This window comes from Sapajus apella, unplaced genomic scaffold (genome assembly GCF_009761245.1).
Source record: "Sapajus apella isolate SASKATOON/1434 unplaced genomic scaffold, GSC_monkey_1.0 scaffold13, whole genome shotgun sequence".
Taxonomy (NCBI): domain Eukaryota; kingdom Metazoa; phylum Chordata; class Mammalia; order Primates; family Cebidae; genus Sapajus; species Sapajus apella.
The window spans coordinates 14,246,706-14,271,549 of record NW_022436953.1 but is presented as its reverse complement, the minus strand read 5'-3'; the positions used below and the strand labels follow the sequence as shown (position 1 = coordinate 14,271,549).

Here is a 24,844-nt window from a genome sequence, read left to right as displayed (position 1 = left end):
GCCACATACAGTACAGGTAAGAGCCTAGATCTTTAAAGCCAGAAAAGTCCTGGATTCATACTTGGCTTTTACCACATACTAGCCATGTGACCTTAGAAAAGTACATTATACCTTCCTAAGCCTCAATTTTCTCATCTTATTACTGATAATACCTACTCTAAAGTAACACTGAAACTACTTGTAACAAAGGAACTGCTCCACAAAATTAGTTTCCTTCAAATGAACTGGGACTTCATGAGGCAGTCCTGTACAGATTTACAAGGGGACTAAAACAAGCTTTGCCCTTGTTTTTCCATGAACTCAAAACAAACATGAGTCATGCTCTTCAGTGACTTAAGGGAAGATATTTTTCTGAAAGAGCTGGAATGATAAACTATCTTAGCCCTTAACCTTCCCAAAGACCTCATCCACTATTTAATATTGAGAAAGTAGTATTTAAATAAAGTACCTTGAAGGACAGAGATCTCTGAGTTGTTTGGAAATAATTCCAGCCTGAAAACATTCTTCTACAAACCGCTCCAGCACAGAGTATGAATGTGGGACATCCAGATTAATGTCCGGAATTTCATTATAAATTCTCTCATAACCCTACAACAATGAAATTACACAAAGAATTGTTAGCCCATATAATACATGTCATAAAACACAACCCATCACTATGTCATCAATCTACATTTAAGGCCAAATGTTTATATGGTTAAACTGAAGTCAGATTTGAATACTGAGAAGCACAGAAAGTAGATTTGTTACACTGTTTTACTTTAAAACTGTTCTCTCTGTTAAAGTCAGGAAATAACAGACATTGGCAAGTTGTGGAGAAAAGGGAAGGCTTATACACTGTTGGTGGGAATGCAAATTAGTTCAGCCCCTGTAGAAAATGGTTCGGAGATTTCTCAAAGAACTCAAGACAGAATTACCATTCAACCCAACAATCCCATTACCGGGTGTATACCCAAAGGAAAAGAAATCATTCTACCAGAATGACACCTAAATTTGTATATTTATTGGGCACTATTCACAATAGCAAAGACATGGAGTCAACTCAAGTGCCCATCAATGGTGGATTAGACAAAATGTGGTATATATATGTCCATGGAATGCTACACAGCCATAAAAAAGAACGAAATCATGTACTCTGCAGCAATGTGGATGCAGCTGCAGGCCATTACCCTAAGAAAATTATCATAAACATAAAACCAAGTAATGCATGTTCTCACTTATAAGTCGGAGCTAAACACTGGGTACACAGACACATGAAGATGGATGCAATAAACATTGGGAATTTCAAAAGCGGGGAAAGGGAAAGAGGACAAGAGTTGAAAACTACCTATCAGGTACTATGTTTGCTACCTGAGGGACAGGATCATTAATTAGAAGTCCAAACCTCAGCATCACGCAATATACCCATCTAACAAACCTGCACATGTACCTCTCTGATATCTAAAATTAAAAATATAAATAAATAAGTAAAATTGGTTACATAGCTAAAAAAATTTTTAAATACTGTTCTCTCAAAAGAGCTGCAGGCAGACATCAGATACTGGGCAAACTCCTTTCCCATCTACTTCTCTATATACATTTAGTATCTTAAAAAAAAAAAAAATACAAGGCAAACAAAAACCTCACCAACATTTAAACAGCAATACATAAAATTTTAAATAGGAAAAAAGTACTTTATAATGTGTTAAAAGTTCATGTTTCTCTCTAGATAGAAAACAGAAATTGTCGCATCTTAGAAACTGAACCCTTGAGGTAGAATACATAATCACATTTGTTAATATAGGTAGAAAACCCACTGCAGTGTTACTTTCCAAGAAATGGTTGCAAAAGATTCAAACCTCAAACATTAGTATTAAGAAAACACAAAATATATAGGCATAATAACACTAAATATACCTAAAGAAAATTTCATTGACAATTAATAATCTTTATTCAATCACATATTTAAAGCATAATCCTAAAAATTGCTGAAAAATAATGTTATACTTACTCTTTTCATTTGGTCTACAGTAATGGTAGAAGACATCCAAAGGGACTTTAATAAATCCAAAATCATCTTAAATGTACTTTCTCCGGTTGACTCTAAAACCATTATAATAGCCTAAAAATTGAATGAATGAATGAGTGAATTTTTGGTTATTCATATACAAAACTGCTCCTAAAACGTACCAGATGCGTTTTGTAATCATAAAAATTTAAAAACCAATTCCTCCTTTGACATTAAGAAGATGTATATTATTTAAAAAGCATAAATCACTGTAGTACAACATGAAATACTTAATTCTCTTTGACATGGCAAGGTAATCTTACTTCATATACAAGCTCATGGTGAAAATGAGGTACTTCCAGTTCCTTAAGGCAATGTTCAGCTTCAGATATATCTCCAGAGAGTAAATACTCTTTCAGCAGCATATCAATCTATTAGATTTAAAAGTTGAGATGTATTAGAATTCCTAACTTTTAAAAAATTGTGCTTGCCTACAGGATTATCTGCCCTCATTCCAATATAATGAAATAATAGGTAACAAACAGCTAATAATACACAGACTGGACATGGTACTATTATAACAGAATTTTTCACAATTAACAAATAAATCCCCAGTTTTTAAATGGTTCATAATTATGATTCAAATGCAATGCTTCAGTGTATCTGAATCTACAAGTAGGTTTATAATGCATGCATCCTGGGTTGTGACCAAAATGCTTTATTTAGTGTGCCTTATTAAAAATAAAGGATTTCAAATACCACTAGAGGGCACTAACAAAGTTTCAATATAAAGTGGCTTAAAATATTTCGCTTCGATCAAGATGCTCTTAATAGTACACTGAGCCAAAAACTGAGATGATAATGGGGCATTACTAGACAGGGCAAAGATTTCCATATAGTCTCTCTTCTCTACAACTGAGAATTGAAACTCATTATCTAAAATGCTCAATAATTCCATTTCCAGCTGTAGCTAAAGAGACAAGTCTTGATTTTCCTGCTCAAACTTGAACATCTTGAAAAAGTGGGAGTTTTCCAGCACAAGAGCTTCAACTAGGAATATTTCTCCCTATATGCTATTTTATCTAGTGGGCATATATCTACTTGGCTGAATGTTGAATGTTGGCTGACTGAATTTTTAAAAAATCCTATTTAAGTATCCCGTGCTTCCAACTTCTATGATGTATTTTCATAAAAGGTAAAGTAAAATTTAATTGCTGTCATGCTCATGCTTTAGGATTAATATTTACATGTAAATATGTATTGTAATATTTACGTGTAAATATTTAAAGCATAGCATTCGAATATTTTTACTTTATAATTACAAATTAATAGTTGTGCATCGTTTAATAGGGATACATTCTGAAAAGTGTGTTAGATAATTCTGTCATGGTGTAAACATCATAGAGTATACTCATAAAAACCTAGATAGGATAGCCTACTACACACCAATGCTATCCTATCTAGGTTTTTGTGAGTATACTCACAAAAACATTGTTGAAAGATCTTAAGACCTAAATAAATAGAATGATATCCCATGGTTATGATTAGAAGACTTAATATTGTTACGATGGTAATACTCTAATAGATTATAATAATAATCTAATAGATTTATATGGTATAGCCTATTGCTCCTAGGCTACAAATCTGTAGAGCAGGTCACTATATTGAATAATATAGGCAACTGGAACACAATGGTATTTGTGTATTTAAACATATCTAAACATAGAAAAAGTACAGTAAAAATACAGTATAAATGATTTTTAAAATGATACACCTGTATTGAGCACTGGATATGAATAGAGTTGTCAGGACGGAAGTTACTCTGGGTGATTCAATGAGTGAGTGGTTAGTTCATGTAAAGGCCTAAGACATTACCTATATATTACTATAGACTTTATAATCACTGTATACTTAGGCTCCACTAAATTTATGAAAAAATAAAGTAACTGCACTACAACATTACAACTGCCTCCATATCACTCAGTGATAGGAATTTTCCAGCTCCATTTATAACCTTATGGGACCACCACCATCCCATGCAGTCCAGTCCATCATTGACCAAAACATCATTATGTGGCACATGACTGTACTTGTTATTCAAGTTACATTACTTAGTTTTAACATTTGTTACATAACTTTAAAAGTATTAAAAATATCTCCCATCAAATGCCATGCACTTCTCTGAGAATGATAAATTATAAATACATTTATACATTTCTAAAAGTCTCCTTTGATCCAACCCTTCCGTAAGTGAATATCCAAATGATGTCAACTTCAAACTCATATACTGGTAGTTTTATTTCCATTTTCATCTTGTCAATTTTTTTTGAAAGAGAATTCACACACCATAAAACATCTTGTCAGTTTCCAAAAATATTAATTTTGAAGAGTATTACCATTATAACAATATTAAGTCTTCTAATCATAACCATGGGATATCACTCTATTTATTTAGGTCTTAAGATCTTTCAACAATGTTTTGCAATTTTCAGTGTACAAGACTTGTATTGGTCTTGTTAAATTTATTCTTAAGTATTTTATTTTTTATGCTACTGTAAATGCAATAATTTCATTTCAGATCATTCATTCCTACTGTATATAGAATTGAATTTTGTGTACTGATCTTGTATTCTTCAACCTTTCTGAATTCATTTTTTAGTTAATGGTTTGGTTTCAGTTTTGGGGAGCTAAAAAATGCTGTATATTAACTCAGATTTTCTGTATATAGATCATGTTATCTGGGAATACAACTAGTTTTGTCTCTTCCTTTCCAATCTAGATGCCTTTTATCTTTCCTGCCTTAATTGCCCTGGCATCTTGACTATTTTTATACTTCATTTTTCTAATAACTGTTTAATTATTTTAAAACAGCTACTGCAACCGTGACATTACAATGACTTATCTATTTTAACATATATAAAAGCAAAACAGCCAAGGCTCCGACTATATTTTGAAGTCCTTAACACTTAAGCTAGATGCACACACACACACACACACACACACACACACACACCCCCTCATTAAAAGACTAAAAATCAAAATTATAGTTACACGAAAAGATTATACTCAAAAATCAGAAGCACATGAACTACAAATCTTCTAGCTGCATGCCTTTCCTTAAAGAGATCTGCAGATAAGGAGTATTGTTTTTTGATTTCTTGTCATAGAATACCACATTACAGCCAGAAAACAAAAAAATCGGTAAGTAATAAATCTGACATTTTAATGCAATAAATTTTTTTTTTGTTTTTTGTTTTTTTGTTTTTTGAGAGAGAAATTCTTGCTCTGTCACCCAGGCTGGAGTGCTGTGGCACAATTTCAGCTTACTGCAAACTCTGCCTCCTGGGGTCAAATGATTCTGGTGCCACGGCCTCCTGAGTAGCTGGGATTACATGGTGCATGCCACCAGGCCTGGCTAATTATTTTGCATTTTTAGTAGAAATGGGTTTCACCACGTTGGCCAGGTTGGTCTTGAACTCCTGGCCTCAAGCAATCCACCCGCCTCAGCCTCCCAAAGTGCTGGGATTACAATCAATTACTTTTTCTTTCAAAACATGCATACAGGTAGTGAACATCCTCACAAAAATCTAACATTCTCATCTACTCTAGTGCTCATAATTCCTAACTTATGATTTAAGACTATCTAGTTTCAAATTGCTCAGATAAGAGCATATTTATTGAATAGCTAAGACAGAAAATCTCATTTCAACAGCATTTAAAAATTATTTAATAATAATATAAGAAAAAGATGTTAGGCATTCCTTTGAAGTTCACAGATAGCTTGCTTATAATTATTCATGAAAGCCCTTTTAACATTTTTAATCATACAATTTATAAGAGATTATAAAGCCAAATGTAAAAGAATTATTTCATTTTCAAATTGCAGCTGTAAAACCGAACTTAATTTTTGTCCATAAAAATACCAGCTAGTCGCCACAATTTATTTCTCTCAGAGGAATATATATAAATTAAGTTAAAAACAATACTCAATCATTACCTCTTTAACAAGGTGATTGACAGATTGCTGCCCACCTCCAGAGCCCCACACATTATCTTTACGCTTTCCACCTTTAGACATACTCAGAAGCACGGTGGCCTTATCCAGAGCAGCTCTACAGAGAAAGAAAAGAATTTAAGTTTGATAGCTGGACATACCTAAAGTTTACCAAATTATGGATAAAGCTGACAAAATCCTATATGGCCAAAATCTTTCACATAACATAAAAGCAAAATCAAATTCAAAACACTTTTTCAAAACAAAAAGGAGCAAAAAAAAGTTGATTGTCACGTTAATATTCTCATGCTCTATTTGATTTCTCATTCAAGAAAAATCAAAAGACATAACTTTTGATTTTTCTTGAATGAGAAATGAAATAGAGCATGAGATATTACTGATCTACACACTGAGAAGAAACACTTCACATATAATTAACTTTCACCTAGATCCATGCCTTCCTACCCAGGGAGACCATTCCTCTATGATCTGAAGTAGCCCTAGAAAATTAAGTTTGAAACCTAAGACATGGCTAAGGACGTGGACTTAACAAGAAGTTAAGAAAAATCATACAGCGTAACTTCCAAATATCACATTTAGATATACCAAATATCGTATTTATTATACTGAGTGACAAGTGAAAAAGACATTTTCTGACTAAGATTTCTACAGTAGATAAATACAAAACTGTAAATGAGGCCTTTCTGTTAATGACCATCTTATTAGAATATTATACTACTTACTACGGAATGTTAGAACCTGAAAAGGGAACTTAAAGATCTGTCCAATGGTTTTGTTTTATAAATAAAGAAACTGAGGCCCAAAGAAGAGGGGCTTGACATGAAGGTAATGAGTTAGCTAAATTCCAAAACTTTTGCATTATAGTACTGTCCTCTTCCTGGTAAATCATGCCAACAATTTCTCCATTTTGTTTTAACAGTGGAGAATACAGACAAGTGACAAACAGATGTACAGAGTGTCTGATTAATGCAAGAGTCATTTCAATAGGATCCTGTAGAATTTTCCCTTATTTTGAAATTCTAAGTAGGAAAAGTAATTTACTTACCTAGCCTGTACACAATCTACAGTTCCTTTGTAACTATCAATGTAGGTATTACATAAAATTCCATCTCCAACAGCTCTAGCAATAAACTGGCCCACCAACTGTAATAAGAAAAAGAAAGAGATATGTAAAAAAATCTAAAATAACTTTTATAGAACACAATTTCTAAATATATAAATGATAAAGACTGGGCAAACTACCAGTCAATACCTAAAAAAAAGCTGGAATTTTTTTTTTTAAACCTAGTTAGTACCTGTTATCCCTGGCATACACTCCCACATCTTAATTTTCAAGTTAAGTACCAGAATGGGGGACACATCTGTTTTGCTCACTATTGAATCCCTAACACCCTGCACACTGCCTGAATATACAGTATATGATCAAAAACTATTTATTCAACAAATGACTTAAGGTCAAGTGAAGTCTTCTCTTCTTAAAAAAATGGGGCCAGGTGCCGTGGCTCATGCCTGTAATTCCAACACTTTGGGAGGCTGAGGTGGGTGAATCACTTGAGGTCAGGAATTCAAGACCAGCCTGGCCAACATGGTAAAACCCCGTCTCTACTAAAAATACAAAAATTAGCCAGCCACAGTGGCATGTGCCTGTAATTCCAGCTACTCAGTAGGCTAAGGCAGGAGAATCGCTTGAACCTGGGAGGTGGAGGTTGCAGTGGGCCAAGATTGTGCAACTGCACTCCAGCCTGGGCGACAAAGCAGACCCCATCTCGAGAAAAAAAAAAAAAGGACTAGGTTATCTCAAAAACTAATCAAAAGAATTTATTCTGTGGAGGAAAAAAGTTGTGTAGAAATAAAGTATATTCACAGCATTATTTATTATAAAAACTGGAATTTAGTGTCCAAAAAGAAAGGTATGGTTAAATGGTACATATATAAGATGGTATACTATGTGGCCATAGGGAAAGATATTTACCATATTTTATGGTATGAGAAAAATCAAGTTTACAAAATAGCATACATGGTATGATTCCATTTTTTTAATTTAAAAAAATTAGGGATTTTTAAAAGCCATACATCGATATATACCCACAGACAGTAGAAAGGAAAACTTAACACCAGCAGTAGTTTTTGCTGGTCTTTCTTCTTTCTGGTTTTCTTTTTCAAAAATTCTATAACAAATATAAACTTATATAATCATTTTCTTAAAGTATGTGTATTGGTATAAAGAGGAAAAAATGTCTGTGTTAGGATCACCACTCTATACCTCATACAGACTATTGTCTGTCATAACAGAAACAGTATTTAGGAACTGACCTGCCTATATTCTATTTCTAAATTAACGTTTAAGTGATTTTACTTTGATTAAAAACTTTTGACAATAGCAACAATTTCACGTTTTCAAAGCTACAAAAGGGAAGTCTTATTTATGCCTTTTTATAAAAAACATTAGCGAAGCATTCAATCATAACAACTACATTTTAAAAAACCTTAGCTGATAAAACCACCACATATAATGAACACTATATATATACATACAGCAAAAATAAAAATGACCTAAAAACTACATAGATCACAGGAAAAAAGTAGGCCGTAACATTAAATGTATAGAATGATGAAGACCAGGTTTAAAAACCAAAAGAACTAGGAAATGTGGGCCATCCCCTTCCATCTACCACAATTTCCTACAATCATGTATTGTTTCTCTAATTAGGAGTGTAGTAGTGGGAGGGAATGAACAAAAAGAGAATCATACAAACCTGTGGTGCTCTAGGAGTATCCAGTGCTAATTCAGGTAGATCTTTCAACAATTTATCAAATGATTTTTCCACATCACTTGTGCTCATTACTGTCCCACAAAGGTCAGAAAGAAGCTTAGATGTCATCTCTCTATGACTAGCCTTCCCCTCCAATGCTAAGGACACTGCCAACACCGGTACTCCACTTTTCATTTCACCAAGATTTAAATCTCTTAACATTTCCTATTCAAAAAAATAATTTAGAAACATTTTAAAAGTATATCACTACCTACAGTTCAATAAAATTTTATTGTTGAAAAATCAAGCTTTTATCTATATATCTGTCCCTCTTTGGAAATAATCAAAAGATACAGTCATACTTCAGGAGACAGGATAAATACACTATTCCCTGTGCATAAATTAGACACTGATCCACTTGTAAATGCCTTAACATCGCTAAATTTAAAAATGTGAAATACATTTAAATACTGTCATGGGTCACTTAATAACATGGATACATTCTGAGAAATTCATCATTTAGGTGAATGGCATATCCTACATGTAGGCTATACAGTACAACTTATTGCTCCTGGGCTACAAACCTGTACAGTATGTTACTATACTGAATACTGTAGACAACTGTAACACAATGGTTACCTATGTTAACACAGAAAAGATACAGTAAAAAGATTATATGAGACCACCAGTGTATATGCATTCTGTCATAGAAACATCATTACGCAGCTCACAACTCGTCCATTAAACTATATAATATTGCTAAGATTGGTATTAGGAGTTAACTAACTTTCTGCCATACAATCTATTATTTCTAGAAATATTGTGTTATAAGAATTTGTGGACAAATTAACTTTACATTATCATAAGCTATTTATATTCTACTTCAAAGCCTTCTCTTAAAAGAAAAATTCACTTTACACTTTTGTATCAAGTTTAAAATGAGATCTTAAACAACTGTTTTTAAATGGGATTACTGATTTAAAATTCTAGGGTAAATTTAAAATTTCCTATTAGAAATATAATAGCTGCAGCTAATACTAATGTATCAGGCAGTATAATAGCCACTTTATTTATCTTAATACTCGAATAACCCTTTGAGTATTAAATGATCATACCTATCATACTCAAAGCACAGAATAGTTAGTAGCTGAGGGCACACAGCTGGAGTAGCCAAACTGAATGTGGAATACAGGCAGTCTGACTCTAGAAGCTCAATTCTAATTCAGTTACTAGTGTCCTCCTCTTTAATCAAAGTTTTCTTAGAATCTTTAAATCATGATATACTACTAAGAGAATGCCAGAACTATTTTCACAGCCACCTAACTGGCGTCCTTATTAGTAATCTCTTCCCACTCACTGCATTCCATCTTCCTTAACTGCACTTTAACAATTAATCCATTACCCTCAAACATGATACTCCTCTTTCCTGGAAAAATATCTTAACTGGCAAACTCCTCACCATCCTTCAGATAGCTGAGAATCATGTCTACTATTGCTCTCTATTTTATGCTTTCCAAACACTACTGGCTAGCACTACGCAGTAATACGTATGTAGTATACAATTGGTCTTATGCTATACAGGTAACAAGATTTCAACAGTCCCCTTATAGGGCTCAGTGAAATTTTTCCTCTATTACAGAATGTTTCACATACTTTAATAATCTGTTTACATATCATTTCTTTCACTTGACTGGGCTTCAAAAGGCAAGAATCACCTATTACAAATTCCTGCAGATGATATGTAATGAACAAATATTTGTCTCATATTAAAATCCTACAAATCCAAAGATACCAAACCTCACAGTATCAGACAAATCCAGAAAGTTCAGTCTAAATTTTAGAATATAAATGATCAAAGTCTTCTAAAGAGTTACAATTGTATTACTTTAATCAATAATTCTAACTAGACCAATGGTTTTATTTTATTCTAGATTTACTTTATGAACAACTAATAATTATTCTTATGGTTTCTGTATATTCTTTTTCAAATATTTATTATTTGTGGTGGAGGTTTTTGAACAAAGTACAAAGAGATTTCACCCTACTTCTGAACACATTTGAAATAAATGTCAAAAAAAATGAAACTGTGTCAGGCATTCTTAACTGAGGTCCTTCAAGAGGTTTCAGGGGGCTCTTACAAGTGCCCTCAAACTGCTAAAATTATATCTTATAAAAATAGATTTTACAAATTCATATAAATTACAAATTATCATTATAAAAATTATAAAAATATTGTGTTGTGTCATTTTTCAGAGAAGAAAATGGCACATAACTCTCACCACATCCCAAATATATGCAATGAGATTTTATTTCATTTCCTAGAAATTCATTTATGCAAAAGAAAATGCTTAAATTTATTCAGTGACCCAAGATCATTCTAGATGTATTTTGCTTATGAAAGATTTTTCTCTCCTATATTAAATAAATTATACTTGCAAGTTTAAACCTACCGCAACTTCATTAGTATCTCCATGCTCAAAATATTCCTGTATGATTGGTGTTAAAGTCTTCTCAAATGCCCTTTCATCCAAAGGCAAAACTACAGTTTCATAAACACAGTTCTCCTGTTAAGAGGAAAAGGGAGCAAGAGTTATAAAAAATAAGATGCAAATAAACTGAAATTGTTGTGTAATTTTATTTTCCAAGTAGCTAATAATCCCCACTTAGCACAAGATAAAGACATGCTACATACATTGATCACTTATATAAAAATAGAATCCAGGCCAGGCACAGAGACTCATGCCTATAATCCTAACACTTTGGGAGGCAAAGACGGATGGATCACTTAAGGCAAGGAGTTCAATGCTAGCCTGGGCAACATAGCAAGACCCTGTCTCTACAAAAAAATTTTAAAAATTAACCAGGCATGGTAGCCTGCACCTGTAGTCGTAGCTACTCAGGAGGCTGAGGCAGAAAGATCTCTCAAGTCCAAGAGTTCAAGGCTGCAGTGAGCTATAATTCACTACTGTCCTCTAGCCTGGACAGCAAAGCTAGATCATCTCTAAAAATAATAAAAATAATAGAATGTATATGTCACTGCTCTTTTACAAAATCAGAATACAATTAAGCCAATATATAGAAATGAAGCAGGAACCAAAGCCTTCACGATTAGCATTGTCATAATAAAAAGTATAGCATAAAGATCAATGTTGTAGTGACACAAAACTCTGTAAGGAAAAAAGCACTGTTCGTTTGAAATTTCAAAAAGATGATTAACATCCATCATCAAATCATTCTTCTCTCCCCTGCAAACAAAGCTGTGAAATGTAGTCCCCACTCCTTTCTATAAGGGGTATGTTCCAAACCCCCGCTCCAGAGGATGCCTTAAACCACAGATAGTACCAAATCCAATACTGTTTTTTCAAACTGATAACCTAGACAGCTACCATATGACGAATGTCTGAGTAGTGTATACACTGTGGATACATGCTGGACAACGGAATGGCTCACATCCTGAGCAGGAAGGAGTGGATGAAGCTGGGCAGCGGGAGATCTCATCACACAACTCAGAATGAAATGCAATTTTAAACTTATGAATTACTTCTGAAATTTCCAATTTAATATTTTCAAACTACAGTGGACCATGGTTAACTGAAACTGCAGAACGTGAAACCATGGATAAGGGTGGACTGCTATATTTGCAACTTGTGACTGCCTTCACCCTAAAAGCATATATTTGAAAGATTAACACATTTTTAGCAAAGATTCTACAGTTCTTCAATCCCACTGGTTTCATATTTTTCATAACCTCTTAGAAATATTTCCATGTCCAACTATTAGTTAAAATAGTTAAATACATACATACAACACATAATAAAAACAACCTAACATATACTCTTGACATTTTTCTGTCTAAAATTTCCATCACTGTGTCTTACCTTATGCAGAGACAGTTTTCAAAAAAAACATAATCATAACATTTGGGATTTGCTTCAAAATAATCCAAAACAGGGTGGGGAGAGAGGCCAACAGAAGGTGAAAAGAAAATGGAATGAAAGAAGATTGCTTATGAGTTTATAATTATTTAAGTCTGTAAAGCTAAGAGAAGAGTACAAGCAGATTATACTGTTCTACTTAAAATTTTTTTCCATTAAAAAAATATTAAAAATTTACTACTCGATCTATTAAAAATTTACGTTTTCAGCATTATCTCTAAAAGAAAGATGCATATGTCCTCAAAACAAAATTTATTATATACTTACCATTCTAAACAGTAATATTTAAAAGGAACCTAATAGCTGTAACTCATAATATTCAAAAGATATTCTCAATTATCATTACTATGGAAACAAACTATATTAACAGAATTTCCTGAAAAATGGCCAAATTAATAATCCTAAATGAATTTGTAAAGAGTTTTTTTTTACTCACTTCAGAAACCAAGTGAAAATTATGCATGTATTATTGTCAGTTTCCTTAGTTTCCTAATTCAAAACATATATATATATATATTTCCTAATTCAAACATATATATATATATGTGTAACTACAAACATGAAGTCAAAAAAGTTTAGAAATATTTTAAATATTACAAAAAAAAGCAAAGCACTGATACCTGGTCATCATCATAGTTAGGATCTTTCACATCTACCTCCTCCACATCATACACCTGTCCAGGTGTACCCCAGACACCTTTGCCTCCTGCACCACCTGAGAAAGTTTAGAGTTGAGAAAGAAAAAACACAAAGTTCATCAATTTTTGTTGAAATATAAAATAATCCTAAATATTCTGATGTTAAATAACAGCTAAAAAACTATTTAATGTCTGTTAGTTTTTTTTTCCCAGTTTTTCCCCCAGTGGTTTCCTTTTTGTTCAGACCACTTTTTCAATAGTATTTTCAAAAAACATTAAATTGAAATAGCTTATAAAGTTAAAAACCAAAAAAGTAGATGCTTTAAAATAAAAGCGAACCCAAATAAAGATTAAAAAATAGCTATATTGAGGACCTCAAAGGAGACGGTATTGCAGCTGAGCTCTAAATTTTATTTGACATTTCTTGGGACCAAGACAAAAAGAAACATGCTGGGCCAGTAAAGCATAGCACAGAAAACTCAACCAGGGAAAAATTATTTAACAACAAAGGACAGTAACTACCATCAAATATTTTAAAGTCAAATACAGTAATCTTTAAACATAAAAGTACACATTAAACTATACAACTAGCAATATGTTATAAATATAGAAAAGAATTCGAATTGCTTTTTAAGAATTAACAGCCCTAAATACAAAACAACCAACAGAAGCTTAACAATTCCAACTTTCGAAGTTGCTTTTCTACATCAACTTACTGAAATGTTTTAAGGACCAATACACTACATTATTTTTTAAAGAACTTTTACGGTGTCACCAACATTTCTGTTTTTGGAGGTTTCTATTTTGTACCTTGCCATCAGACCAAAACAGAATCTGATAACTAGGTTTCATTTTTACATAAATAATGATTGCAGAGCCATTCAACAAAAATAATTTTTGAAAGATCACAAAAACATTTTACAAGAGACCTAGGCTATAAATTGAAATTCCCACCATTCAGAAACTGATGAAATCATTAGACAGAATTCTTATTCAAAAAATATTTGTCTACCATGTGCTAGTCACTATTTCAGGTAGTAAAGATACAGCAGTGAAACAAACCAATCCATTACAGAACCCAAAATAAATAAAGAGAACTCAGAACCAGATCTAGGAAAATATTATAATTCAGATCTAGACATTATCAATCAAATCTATATTTGTTATTAGTAGTAATGGACAAATTATTAAATAATAAGTATGATGGATTTCTGACTCCTTTCAAACTTAGAGAACATAAGCAAAACTCATAACAGTGAAAAAACATCAGTGTATATTTTGCTGGAAATAAACTGTAACATTCCACTCAAGAAAATTAAATCTATTCAAACAAGAAAAAAGATCAGCCTAGAGAAAAAGTGAGATGGTCCTCACAGTATCACTAAGTAAAAATAAATACAAACTATAAAGACTTATATTATTATATATTATTACTGTTTAAATTTCTCTCATTCCTAGAACAAGGAAATTGTAGTACAAGAACCAGACAATTTTTTTTTCCACTTGTTTATTTCCCATTTGTTGGACATGATATATACCAACCTTTCTTTGGTAGTCCCCTTCCTTTTCCAGATCTGGATCGCCTATCCAGCAACCTTCCCTTTGGACTAGTGGGCACAGTTACTCCACCTCTAAGGGCGTCACTCCCATTGTCGCTGACTGAATCACCTCTGCCAGAGTCCCGGGATGAGTTTTTCCTTAGTCGCCTTTTTGCCTTGGCATTAATTCTAGCTTCATTAATAGAGGATGCTGAAATCCAATTTCCATTTATTTCATTCTTAATTTCCTCAGTCCCAGTATTTTCTTCATCACCGGAAAAGAGAGAGTCACTTAAATTATCAGGATCTTAAAGAGAAAAATGAAGAAAGAAAATTCTAAGTATTTTAAGTAACTACTGTTTTACAGATATAGTGGTAAGTTAGATTAGGTTGAATCACATGACATTATCAATTTTGTAAGTAAACTACAGTCACATACTGGGAATTTCATCTACTTCAATCTAATAAACAACAACTAAATAAGATTACTTTTCACATTATCAAGAAAAGTAAACCAAGGCACTGAATTTTAACAAAGTTTACCGAAAGAAGCATGTTATTTCACGTGTTTAGATCATAAAATCTATGCTAACAGCAACACCAAATATAAAACCCTTAGACTTTTGTGAGCTGAGAGTTAAGCAACTGGAGACATTAAAAAAAAAAAAAAGGCATCTTGAGAAGAGAGATGAACTAATATTTATAGAATGCCTACTACTACTTATCAGGCACTGTGTTGAACACTCCATCATTTATCTGTGCTGAACACTCCATCATTTATTTATGCACAAGTTTGGCAGTTAATTATTATAACATTGATACAGATAAAGAAACTAAAGCTGAGAATGTTTCAATGATTTGCCAAACATCCATAACCAGTTATAAATACTTTTATTAGTAATCCATAAGAGAATGAAAGGCATTTGGCAAATATTGAATCGCATATAATTGTGGAGCTGAACTGCTGATGCTTTACTGCCTTCAAGATAAATTTTGCTTTCAAGAAAAGCCATCATCTCAGTCCTAATTCATCTCCCTTAACTTTTCTCGTATTAGTCACCATCCTGAAAATCTTCCAGCCTATATAAAATTGATTCTTCTTAAAGAGATCAACATACTGGAGTTCTCAGTGCTTCCCCTACTTAGAATGTCACCCTCATTGTTCTTTCTAGTTATTAAAATCCTTTAGGATAATAGCCCAAGTCTTACTCCCTCCATTAAAACTTCCCCTTCAGCCGGGCGCGGTGGCTCAAGCCTGTAATCCCAGCACTTTGGGAGGCCGAGGTGGGTGGATCACGAGGTCAAGAGATCGAGACCATCCTGGTCAACATGGTGAAACCCCGCCTCTACTAAAACTACAAAAAATTAGCTGGGCATGGTGGTGCGTGCCTGTAATCCCAGCTACTCAGGAGGCTGAGGCAGGAGAATTGCCTGAACCCGGGAGGCGGAGGTTGCGGTGAGCCGAGATCGTGCCATTGCACTCCAGCCTGGGTAACAAGAGCGAAACTCCGTCTCAAAAAAAAAAAAAAAAAAAAACTTCCCCTTCAATTCTAGCTACAGTAACACTAATTGCTCACCTATTATTCATTCAACACGTCATGGAAATCACTTTCTTTTTATATACCAGTCTTTTTCTTCCAACTAAGTCATAAGCTTCAAAGGAGAAACCACAACTAGACTATATGTTCTTCTTTGTATCCCCATCACCTAGCACAGTGTCCTTCATGCTCAAATTCCACGGAGATCAAGTGGAGGCACTTGGCTTTGCCCTGAAAGCTCTTTATTTTATTTTTTTTTTATTTATTTTTTTTTTTTTTTTTGAGACAGAGTTTCGCTCTTGTTACCCAGGCTGGAGTGCAATGGCGCCATCTCGGCTCACCGCAACCTCTGCCTCCTGGGTTCAGGCAATTCTCCTGCCTCAGCCTCCTGAGTAGCTGGGATTACAGGCACGTGCCACCATGCCCAGCTAATTTTTTGTAGTTTTAGTAGAGACGGGGTTTCACCATGTTGACCAGGATGGTCTCGATCTCTTGACCTCGTGATCCACCCGCCTCGGCCTCCCAAAGTGCTGGGATTATAGGTGTGAGCCACCGCGCCCGGCCTCCTGAAAGCTCTTTAAGTCAGAAAGGCTACTGAATTAGCTAACACTGGGCCAGAGTTTTGTTCATTATGGTTAACTCAAATTAGAGCTGAATCACTCAAATCATTTTCTATATGCCTATAGATTATGGTAACATGTCAGGTCTATGTGCATGGACTTTAACATGTTTTAAGATAGGCTGAAATCAAAAATTTTCAGCAACCTATAAAAAGCATGCATGTGTTTAAAGTCTTTACAATTCTTGACATACTTAGGAAGTTAGGAATGTTTTGTTTTTAACAAAATCATCAGAGACAAATTATTTCACTAGTTTCATAAGTAGTCTCCCTGACTCCACTATCCTAAATGGAGACTGATTTTCTCAAGTATGCCCTCACTGAAAATCCTTTAAAAGTATTCCCATTATGTCACGAAAAATGTAAACTCTTTACCTTGTAACTTAAGGTCCTTTATGATCTTGCCCCTGCTTACACCTCACCAGAATCACTGCTAACCACTCCCATGCTCAAATTGTCAGACCTTAGGTTAGATATCATAGGGAGGAGATGGGAGGGATTCATTTGGCAGAAGAATACAGAGTATATTACAAAAAAAGAAAGCATAAAGTGGGAGACCTACTAAGAAAATGTTTCAATAATTCAGTCACAAGCTAACTGGACCTGCTAAGAAAATGTTTCAGTAATCCAGTCACAAGCTAACTTAAAAATTTTAAGCAGAATGTATCTAGGATTAAAGAGAAGTGAAACAATGCCTTAAAAGTTTTCGAACTGGTAAGAAATTGGTGTTAGGATGGTGTGTTTGAAGCATCATCATAACCATCAGTAGTAATTACAGACTTAGTGGTGGCAGTAGTAGTAGTACTGTTTCATCATTACATTACTACTGTCATCTATTAGATACCAGGTTCCATACTACCTGGTACCTATTAGATACCAGGTTCTATGCTAAGCACTTTACATATGTGGTCTATAAGCCTCAAAAAAAACTCTAAAAAAAAAAAAAAAACCTGTTTATCCTCATTTTACAGAAGGAAGGTTTTTCACAGAGAAGTCACATATCTAGAAAGAATTATGGCTAGGTTTCAAACCCATATTTTTAATCCCATATAACTACAGAAACTAAAAAACTAGAATACAGCAGTGTTGACAGCTAAAGAGACAGAGATGAACAAGGGATTGAATGTAAAGAAAGACAAGCAAAAAATGATTAAGTGGAAGGAGGCAGAAAGATCAGTATCAGATAAATTAGATGACATTTTCTTGTAAGAGTGAATGGTTGAGAAAAAAGTTAAACATCTACCTGTAACATAGTGCTTTCATCATTGTACTACTAAGGTGAACCACAAAACTGGTCCAGAAGATACAGGACTCAGAACTATAATAAACGACCTTAAACTGTCCCTTGGAGTATTCAATTTAAATATATCTATTTCCCATAATTGAGTTTTCTTTTCTTAAACAATTTTAATATCCTTTCAAATATGTGTCTCTGCAGCAGTAAACATTCTCTCTCAGTATAATTTATATATTTGACCTTATAATTTTTAACCCATGTTTATATTAATTGCTTTTTTATATTTTGTTATTCATATTCACCTAAGTACTGGAGTTCCATAACCACTATTGAGCTGACTTTAAGAAAACCAAAATTAAAATGATAACCTAAGTACAGAATGTGATGATTTCAAAATTGTTTTCCACTGTGTACTAATTCCCTCTTTCTGAATTCTGACATCCCAATAGTATCCACTCCAATTGTATATGACCACAGCACCAGAAAATCACATTTTCAATTACTGGTGTCCAATGAGTGGCATAATTAGAATAACAAAATTACCACCATTTTCATGTATTACATACCTCATATGTGCTTCACAGATTTAACACACAAATCCTAACTGCAAATCTATACGGAGGGTATTTATATCCCACTTTTACACATGAGGAAACTGAAGGTCAGAATAAATAACCTACTTCCTCAAAGTAAAAAAGAGTGTGACTTGGACTATTTCCTATAGAAAGAATTTACTAATAAGAGACGTGGTCTTAGCCTATCCAAATATCGAAGAATAAGTGTTTTAAGGCAGTGCTGGACAGAAGCACCGAGAACAGGGTTAGAACTAGGTCTTACTGTAGATAGGAATCAAAAAGTATACATCTTAAAGCTATGTTTCTACTTCTAATAGAACTACAATGCAAGCCACATAAGAAATTTTAAATTTTCCAGTAGCCACATTAAAAAGTAAAAACAGGTTAAATTAATTTAAATATTTTATTTAATCTAATATAACCATAATATCATCTCAACATCCAAACAACATAAAAAATTATTGAGGTTGTTGACCTTCCATCTCAACTCAGAGTAGCCACATTTCAAGTACTCCACATGTGGCCAAGCACAGTGGTACACAGCCTGTAATCTACCTACTGAGGAGGCTCAGGAGAGAGGATCACTTGAGCTCAGGAGTAATAACAACCACATGTAGCTAGTGGTTACCATACTAAACAGTGCAGAAAAGCAGCAATTACTTATATGTAAAATATATTATTAAACTATATTACCAACCCCATCTCAATTAAGTAGGTACACATTACCCATTTATAACCCTAAGGAATACTCACATAGCTATTGTATATAGCAGCACAGAAATGGTCATTAATTACAGAAAAAATTTTTTAATTTTTTAGCATACTTTAAACAGATTTGTAAATAAACAATGGTGAAGAAGCTTCAACTTCAATGTGTTTGTTCAGATCAAAGAAAACAATACACATTGTAAACAATAGTGAGTTAAGTCATTAAAGAAATAAAGATGTAGTATTTAGTCATGAAATAAAACAACAGAAAATAAAGAGCTTTCAATATTAATAAAATTATAAAGCAAAGAATTATCATATATACCAATATGAACTGTTTTTACTATTCAGATATTGCATAATTCTAATTAACTTTCTGGGGAGATTATTCCGAAAACTATAAAGACATTTTAAGTTGTCTTGTGTTACTCACATCTGGTCATCTATTCCACAAAATTTTGTTCATTTTTACGATAACAACATGCTACTGAAGCACCAAGGATAATTAGGGAAAATACCATAGGTAATTTAGAGTATAAAAATTATTCATTAGGAAAGATATTAAAGATATCAATAAGTGTATATTACAGAAATCACTAGCCTATGTGAAAATAAGTAAGCTCACTATTCTTCTCCATTCTGTACTGTATGCTTTATTATAAACAGTGGAGAATAGGAATGTATGGAATGTGAAAAGATAGGCAGAAAAAGACATGCAATGAATTTCCATGAAAAGAATCACAAACTTGACTTTAAAAATAATATAGCCTGTTTTCTCATAGCATGAATAAAACAATATTTAAAGTAAAGATAGTTTTTCTATCATGTTTTTACAAAATATGGAATGGCCTGAAGCTTCCTCACAACACAATCAAGGTTCAAGATATTCAGCCTGGGCAACATAGTGAAATCCTATCTCTATAAAAAATAAAAAATTAGCCTGGTGTGACGGCACAGGCCTGTTGTCCCAGCTACAGAGGGGGCTGAGGTGGGGGAAAATCCCTTAAGCTCAGGAAAGTCGAAACTGCATTGAGCCATGATCACACCATCACACCACTGCACTCCAGCCTGAATGACAGAGCAAGATCCTGTCTCAAACCAAAGAAAAAAAAAAGAAGAAAAGGATATTCTTACTCACCTGCAGGGTTTACATTCAGTATCTGCTCATTTTCTACATCCATTTTTCCTTAATTTCGTTTGCACTGATTAAACAAATTACCAAATGGAAATCTTCCTTCTGAATATGTTTTTTTAAAAGAAAAAAAGAAAGCTTTAACATCCTTTAAACTGATGTGATTTGGCTGAATTAAACTTACTTAAGCACATTGGAAGAAAAAAAAATACACACACACACACACACACACACACACACACACACATATAATTCTATTAAATAAAAGAGTTCACTTTACTTTGAAAGACAACTTACCCTAATTAACATTTGGTCCCAATCTTCTTGATAAATTTATCTAAGTCAAAAAAAACCCAGATGTTTGCTATATATGTTTACTTCAATTTAAAGAAATACACACACACATCCAAATCTTTTAGGAATACCAAGCCTCAAAATTAATCTGATATACATATATAGGAATATAAATACTGGATGCTGGATAGTTCTCTACCAATGAATTATGAGAACTACTCCAAAATAAAAAAAATACAGTTTTAGTTAATAAAGAATATCACGTGACTGTGTTATTTTTCATATTATGGCATATCTGAAAGGCAGACATATTTGCCACTCATTACCTAGGTTTCTAATTACTAGAATAAGACTTTGAGATTGGGAGAAACTTTTAAAATCAGCTTTTTTGAAAATATCATTTATATGAGAAATCCATTTTTTTTAAATCTGATAGTCTCAGAAAGGAGTAAGTACAATGACATAAGCATCTCAGTATTTTAGGCCTCAGTTTCAAAATGGCCTAAAAATTATTAATTCTGAAAGGTTTGATGAAATCAGTTACCTTTCAGACAATTCACTTAGTGATACAGATCCAATAATTTTATATTAAAGAAATATCAAAAGTATTCAAAAAATATATTACTAAAAAGTGTAAGCAAATTAAGATTTCAGAGTCTCTCTAGAAGTATTTTTTAAATAGTGGTTTAGAGTACTTAAACATATGCTTAAGTCACATGATATTAAGTCCTTCCTGTCATTTACAATCATGTTACTAGCAGTCTTCTCTTCAGCGATATAAAATGCACAAATTAGTGAAAAGGCCTAATAAATTAATTACAGAAAAGCACATTTTTTTTTTCCATATAACATAACCTACTGTTAGATGTCATTTTAGGATAACAATGATACATGCGAAGCCTCTTGGGACTCAAAGGTAAAACTGACTTTTAAATTCCTCATTATAAACTATTATTTGTTAACATAAGTTCATAGCCCTTTTCTTCAGAAAAGGGTATTACTTTGTGAAACAAAAACAAATGGATCTTAGGTTAAAATTTTACGCTTCTTACTATGGCATAATCCTCAGACTAACATGCTATCATATTGCTTGGGAACTTAAGAAAATGGTGAGATCATTCTCTAATTCTGTCTAGATTAAATTCATATATGTGATTCTTTATAATCACTTTTCAACGTAACTCCCACCAACTTTAGATTTGAAAAAAAAAAAATCTTAAAAATATGTATATAGAGATTCATACAGATACATGAACAAAAGTGGTTTGCAAATTTAAACATTTTGCATCCTTCATGGCTGAAAAGGCTACATTCTGTTTCAATTCCATGCATGAATTACCTATAGGAAAGGAATAATGTCATATGATGTGTTTGAGTTTTTTAGAGTTCTATTATAAAGTCTTTTTCATTCTTGATGAAAGTATAACCTTTGAGAGAATGTTTTCTGCAGAACCTAATAAGTGAAATGAATATAACTGATGTTTAAAAAGCCCTTTGCAATTCAAAAAGAATTTTACATGTATTATTTAGTACCTTACAGAACAATCTTCAGGTAGGTATTCCACTTTACACACAACTAAACAGATTGAGAGACGGTAGGTAACATGTCCAAGGACAAACAGCTGCTTAGTTTGAGCCAGGATGAGAATCTAGACCTTCGAAATCCAGTACTGTTTGCACAAGTTCAACCCAAGACTTTAATATCCCATAGGAAGATTCTTTTTTAGGGTTAAAGAAGTTTATTAAAACAGACTTCTGCTGTTAAATCAAACTTTTTAAAATGCTTTTTTCCAAACACTTAAAATAATTATTTTAAACTATTATACAGAAGGCATTCCATCAGACAAAGAAAACTGTCAGGAAATGAGTATCATCTCTTACCTAATAAAAACAAAGTTATCTTAATAAAAAAAAAAAAAAGTCCTGTGTTTTTAGGCAATAGCCCATTCAATAACTCAAGTCATATTTGAAAGCAACAAACACACATTTTAAGAGTTCAGATAAAGATAAGACATGTTCCACGTTTTTACTCTCTTTAAAACTAGTTGGACTTTTTTTCCCAATTTAACAACCGTTAATATAATTGGCCCAAACGAAAATACATGGCAAAAAATCCAAACCCTATTTACTTCTAACCTATAAAACTGAATTTTCAATGAGAAAACTATACATACAAGTTAGAAGAAAATGAAGGCTGACATTAAACAGTTCTTTTCTCCAGTGTGTTATTCAATTGCCAAGACATTCCCTAAAAGACCCTCCACTCTCCCACAAAATAAATATATATATATATGTATATTTGTACGTATTTCCTGAAATATACCTCATAAATTGCTCTGGCATTTTGGGGAGTCAAGCTTTGGCCATCTATTAACTAGAATTACTTATATTCATTCTTCGGCTACAGCCAGCTAATTAGCAGCTTAAGATCAGCTAAAAGCTTTGTACCACAATAATGCAAAAATGAGCACTACAGAAAATATTCAAGTGGCATTTATTTTTGCAGTCCTAACAATTATTTTTCCTTTCACATTAGTATCAAGGAAAAAGCCAGTCAATTAGAATTCAGACACTTACTGAGATATTAAGGTATTCAATAAACCTATAATGAATGAATATTAAGGGCATAAATACCAATAACTCCTTGTTTAAAAAGCACTTGGTGTTTTCCCAAAAAAAAACAGCCACGTTAAGAATATCAAAATTGAGGGGGGGGGGGGCAGAAAAAAAAGAATATCAAAATTGTAAAAATTAACAGTAAAAATGCAAGTTAAAAAAGCAGGAGAAACTCTGTTTTCCCGACACCTAGCCGCATTTCTGATCGTTTTCATCATTTGTAGACACCACACAGTTGCTGGCTAGCAAGTTCTCACAAGACCAAGGGGGAGGTGGGCTAAATTGACGTCTGCAGACAGTTTTAAGGCTCTTGCAAAACTCCATGTACGTTACAGCACCAAACTGACAAATGCAGCAGATGGCATGCGTTTCACAGAAAGGGGGCTCCCTTCCCGGCTTTGTTTTCTCCGGGAGATTTTATTTTACCTAAACTAAAAAAAGAGACCCTTTGCCGGAGGGCTGGAGCGGCCAAGTTCGCACTGGGCGGGGGAGGCGGACACGTGTGCACCTCCCCGAGCCCCCGGCGAGGCGAGCGCGTGGCCCCTCCCCACAGCGGCGGAGCCCGCTCCCTTGCAGCGGGCTCAGGCCCGGACCCCAAAGTCCCCAGCCCTGGCCGGCCCCCGGAAACTGCTGGGCCGGGACCGGGTCTTCGGGGACACGCCGGGCAGGGGGACGCATCTTCAGAGGATTCCCAGGGAGAGCAGGGGGCGGGGAGGGTGCGAACCTTCCTCACAGGATTTCAGTCTCACCGGAAACACGCCTTTCCAATCCCGACCCACGAATTCAACCTCCGCCAGAGGGGGAGGAGGGTTGAGTGGGGCCCTCGCCCGCGCGCGCGCGCCCCTCTCAGTGGGGCGAGGGCTCCGGGAGGGGGCGGGCCCGCGTCGCCACGCTCCAGGCTGGGCCCAGAGGAAGGGAACCGGGCCGGCTTCCCGCAGTCCGGGGCGTTGGGGCAGGCACGGCTGGACCTGTGGGGCTACGAGGAGGCAGCCGGACCCCAGCCCCGCAGGCCAGGACCTGACAGGGCCGCGGCCCCCACGCCCCCTCCCACCGTGCGGCTGCCTCCGAGGGGGAATGAGGGAAAGGGCGCAATCTTCCCGAGCGTGCGAGCCGCGCCCACTGGTACTGACCCCTCGGGCCCCCGCCGCTGCTCGCCCAGGTCCCTGGTCTGCCGGCCCCGACCCCGCTCCTCTACCTCCGCCGCCTCTGCCGCCTCGGAGAGTCTCTGGCCCCTCTCGCTCTGTTTGTTTTTGTTTTCT

The 24,844-nt window shown here is 34.5% G+C and overlaps 1 protein-coding gene across 6 annotated transcripts in view; it reads right to left on the bottom strand.

Annotated features, from left to right (window-relative positions):
* Nucleotides 1-24,844, bottom strand: part of PDCD4 (programmed cell death 4) — a 27,924-nt gene extending 3,080 nt beyond the window's left edge. The window contains exons 1-12 of one of the 6 annotated variants that reach the window (XM_032281603.1): nucleotides 24,716-24,844; nucleotides 20,973-21,012; nucleotides 20,682-20,786; nucleotides 14,871-15,173; nucleotides 13,311-13,405; nucleotides 11,206-11,319; nucleotides 8,759-8,980; nucleotides 7,048-7,145; nucleotides 5,985-6,099; nucleotides 2,311-2,418; nucleotides 1,991-2,101; nucleotides 449-588 (exon numbers count right to left, since the gene is read on the bottom strand). In XM_032281603.1, coding sequence (XP_032137494.1) covers nucleotides 449-588; nucleotides 1,991-2,101; nucleotides 2,311-2,418; nucleotides 5,985-6,099; nucleotides 7,048-7,145; nucleotides 8,759-8,980; nucleotides 11,206-11,319; nucleotides 13,311-13,405; nucleotides 14,871-15,173; nucleotides 20,682-20,724 — 1,349 coding nt within the window. In that variant the 5' untranslated portion in view covers nucleotides 20,725-20,786; nucleotides 20,973-21,012; nucleotides 24,716-24,844. The other 5 variants (XM_032281605.1, XM_032281604.1, XM_032281602.1 and 2 more) reach the window with 5 other exon arrangements.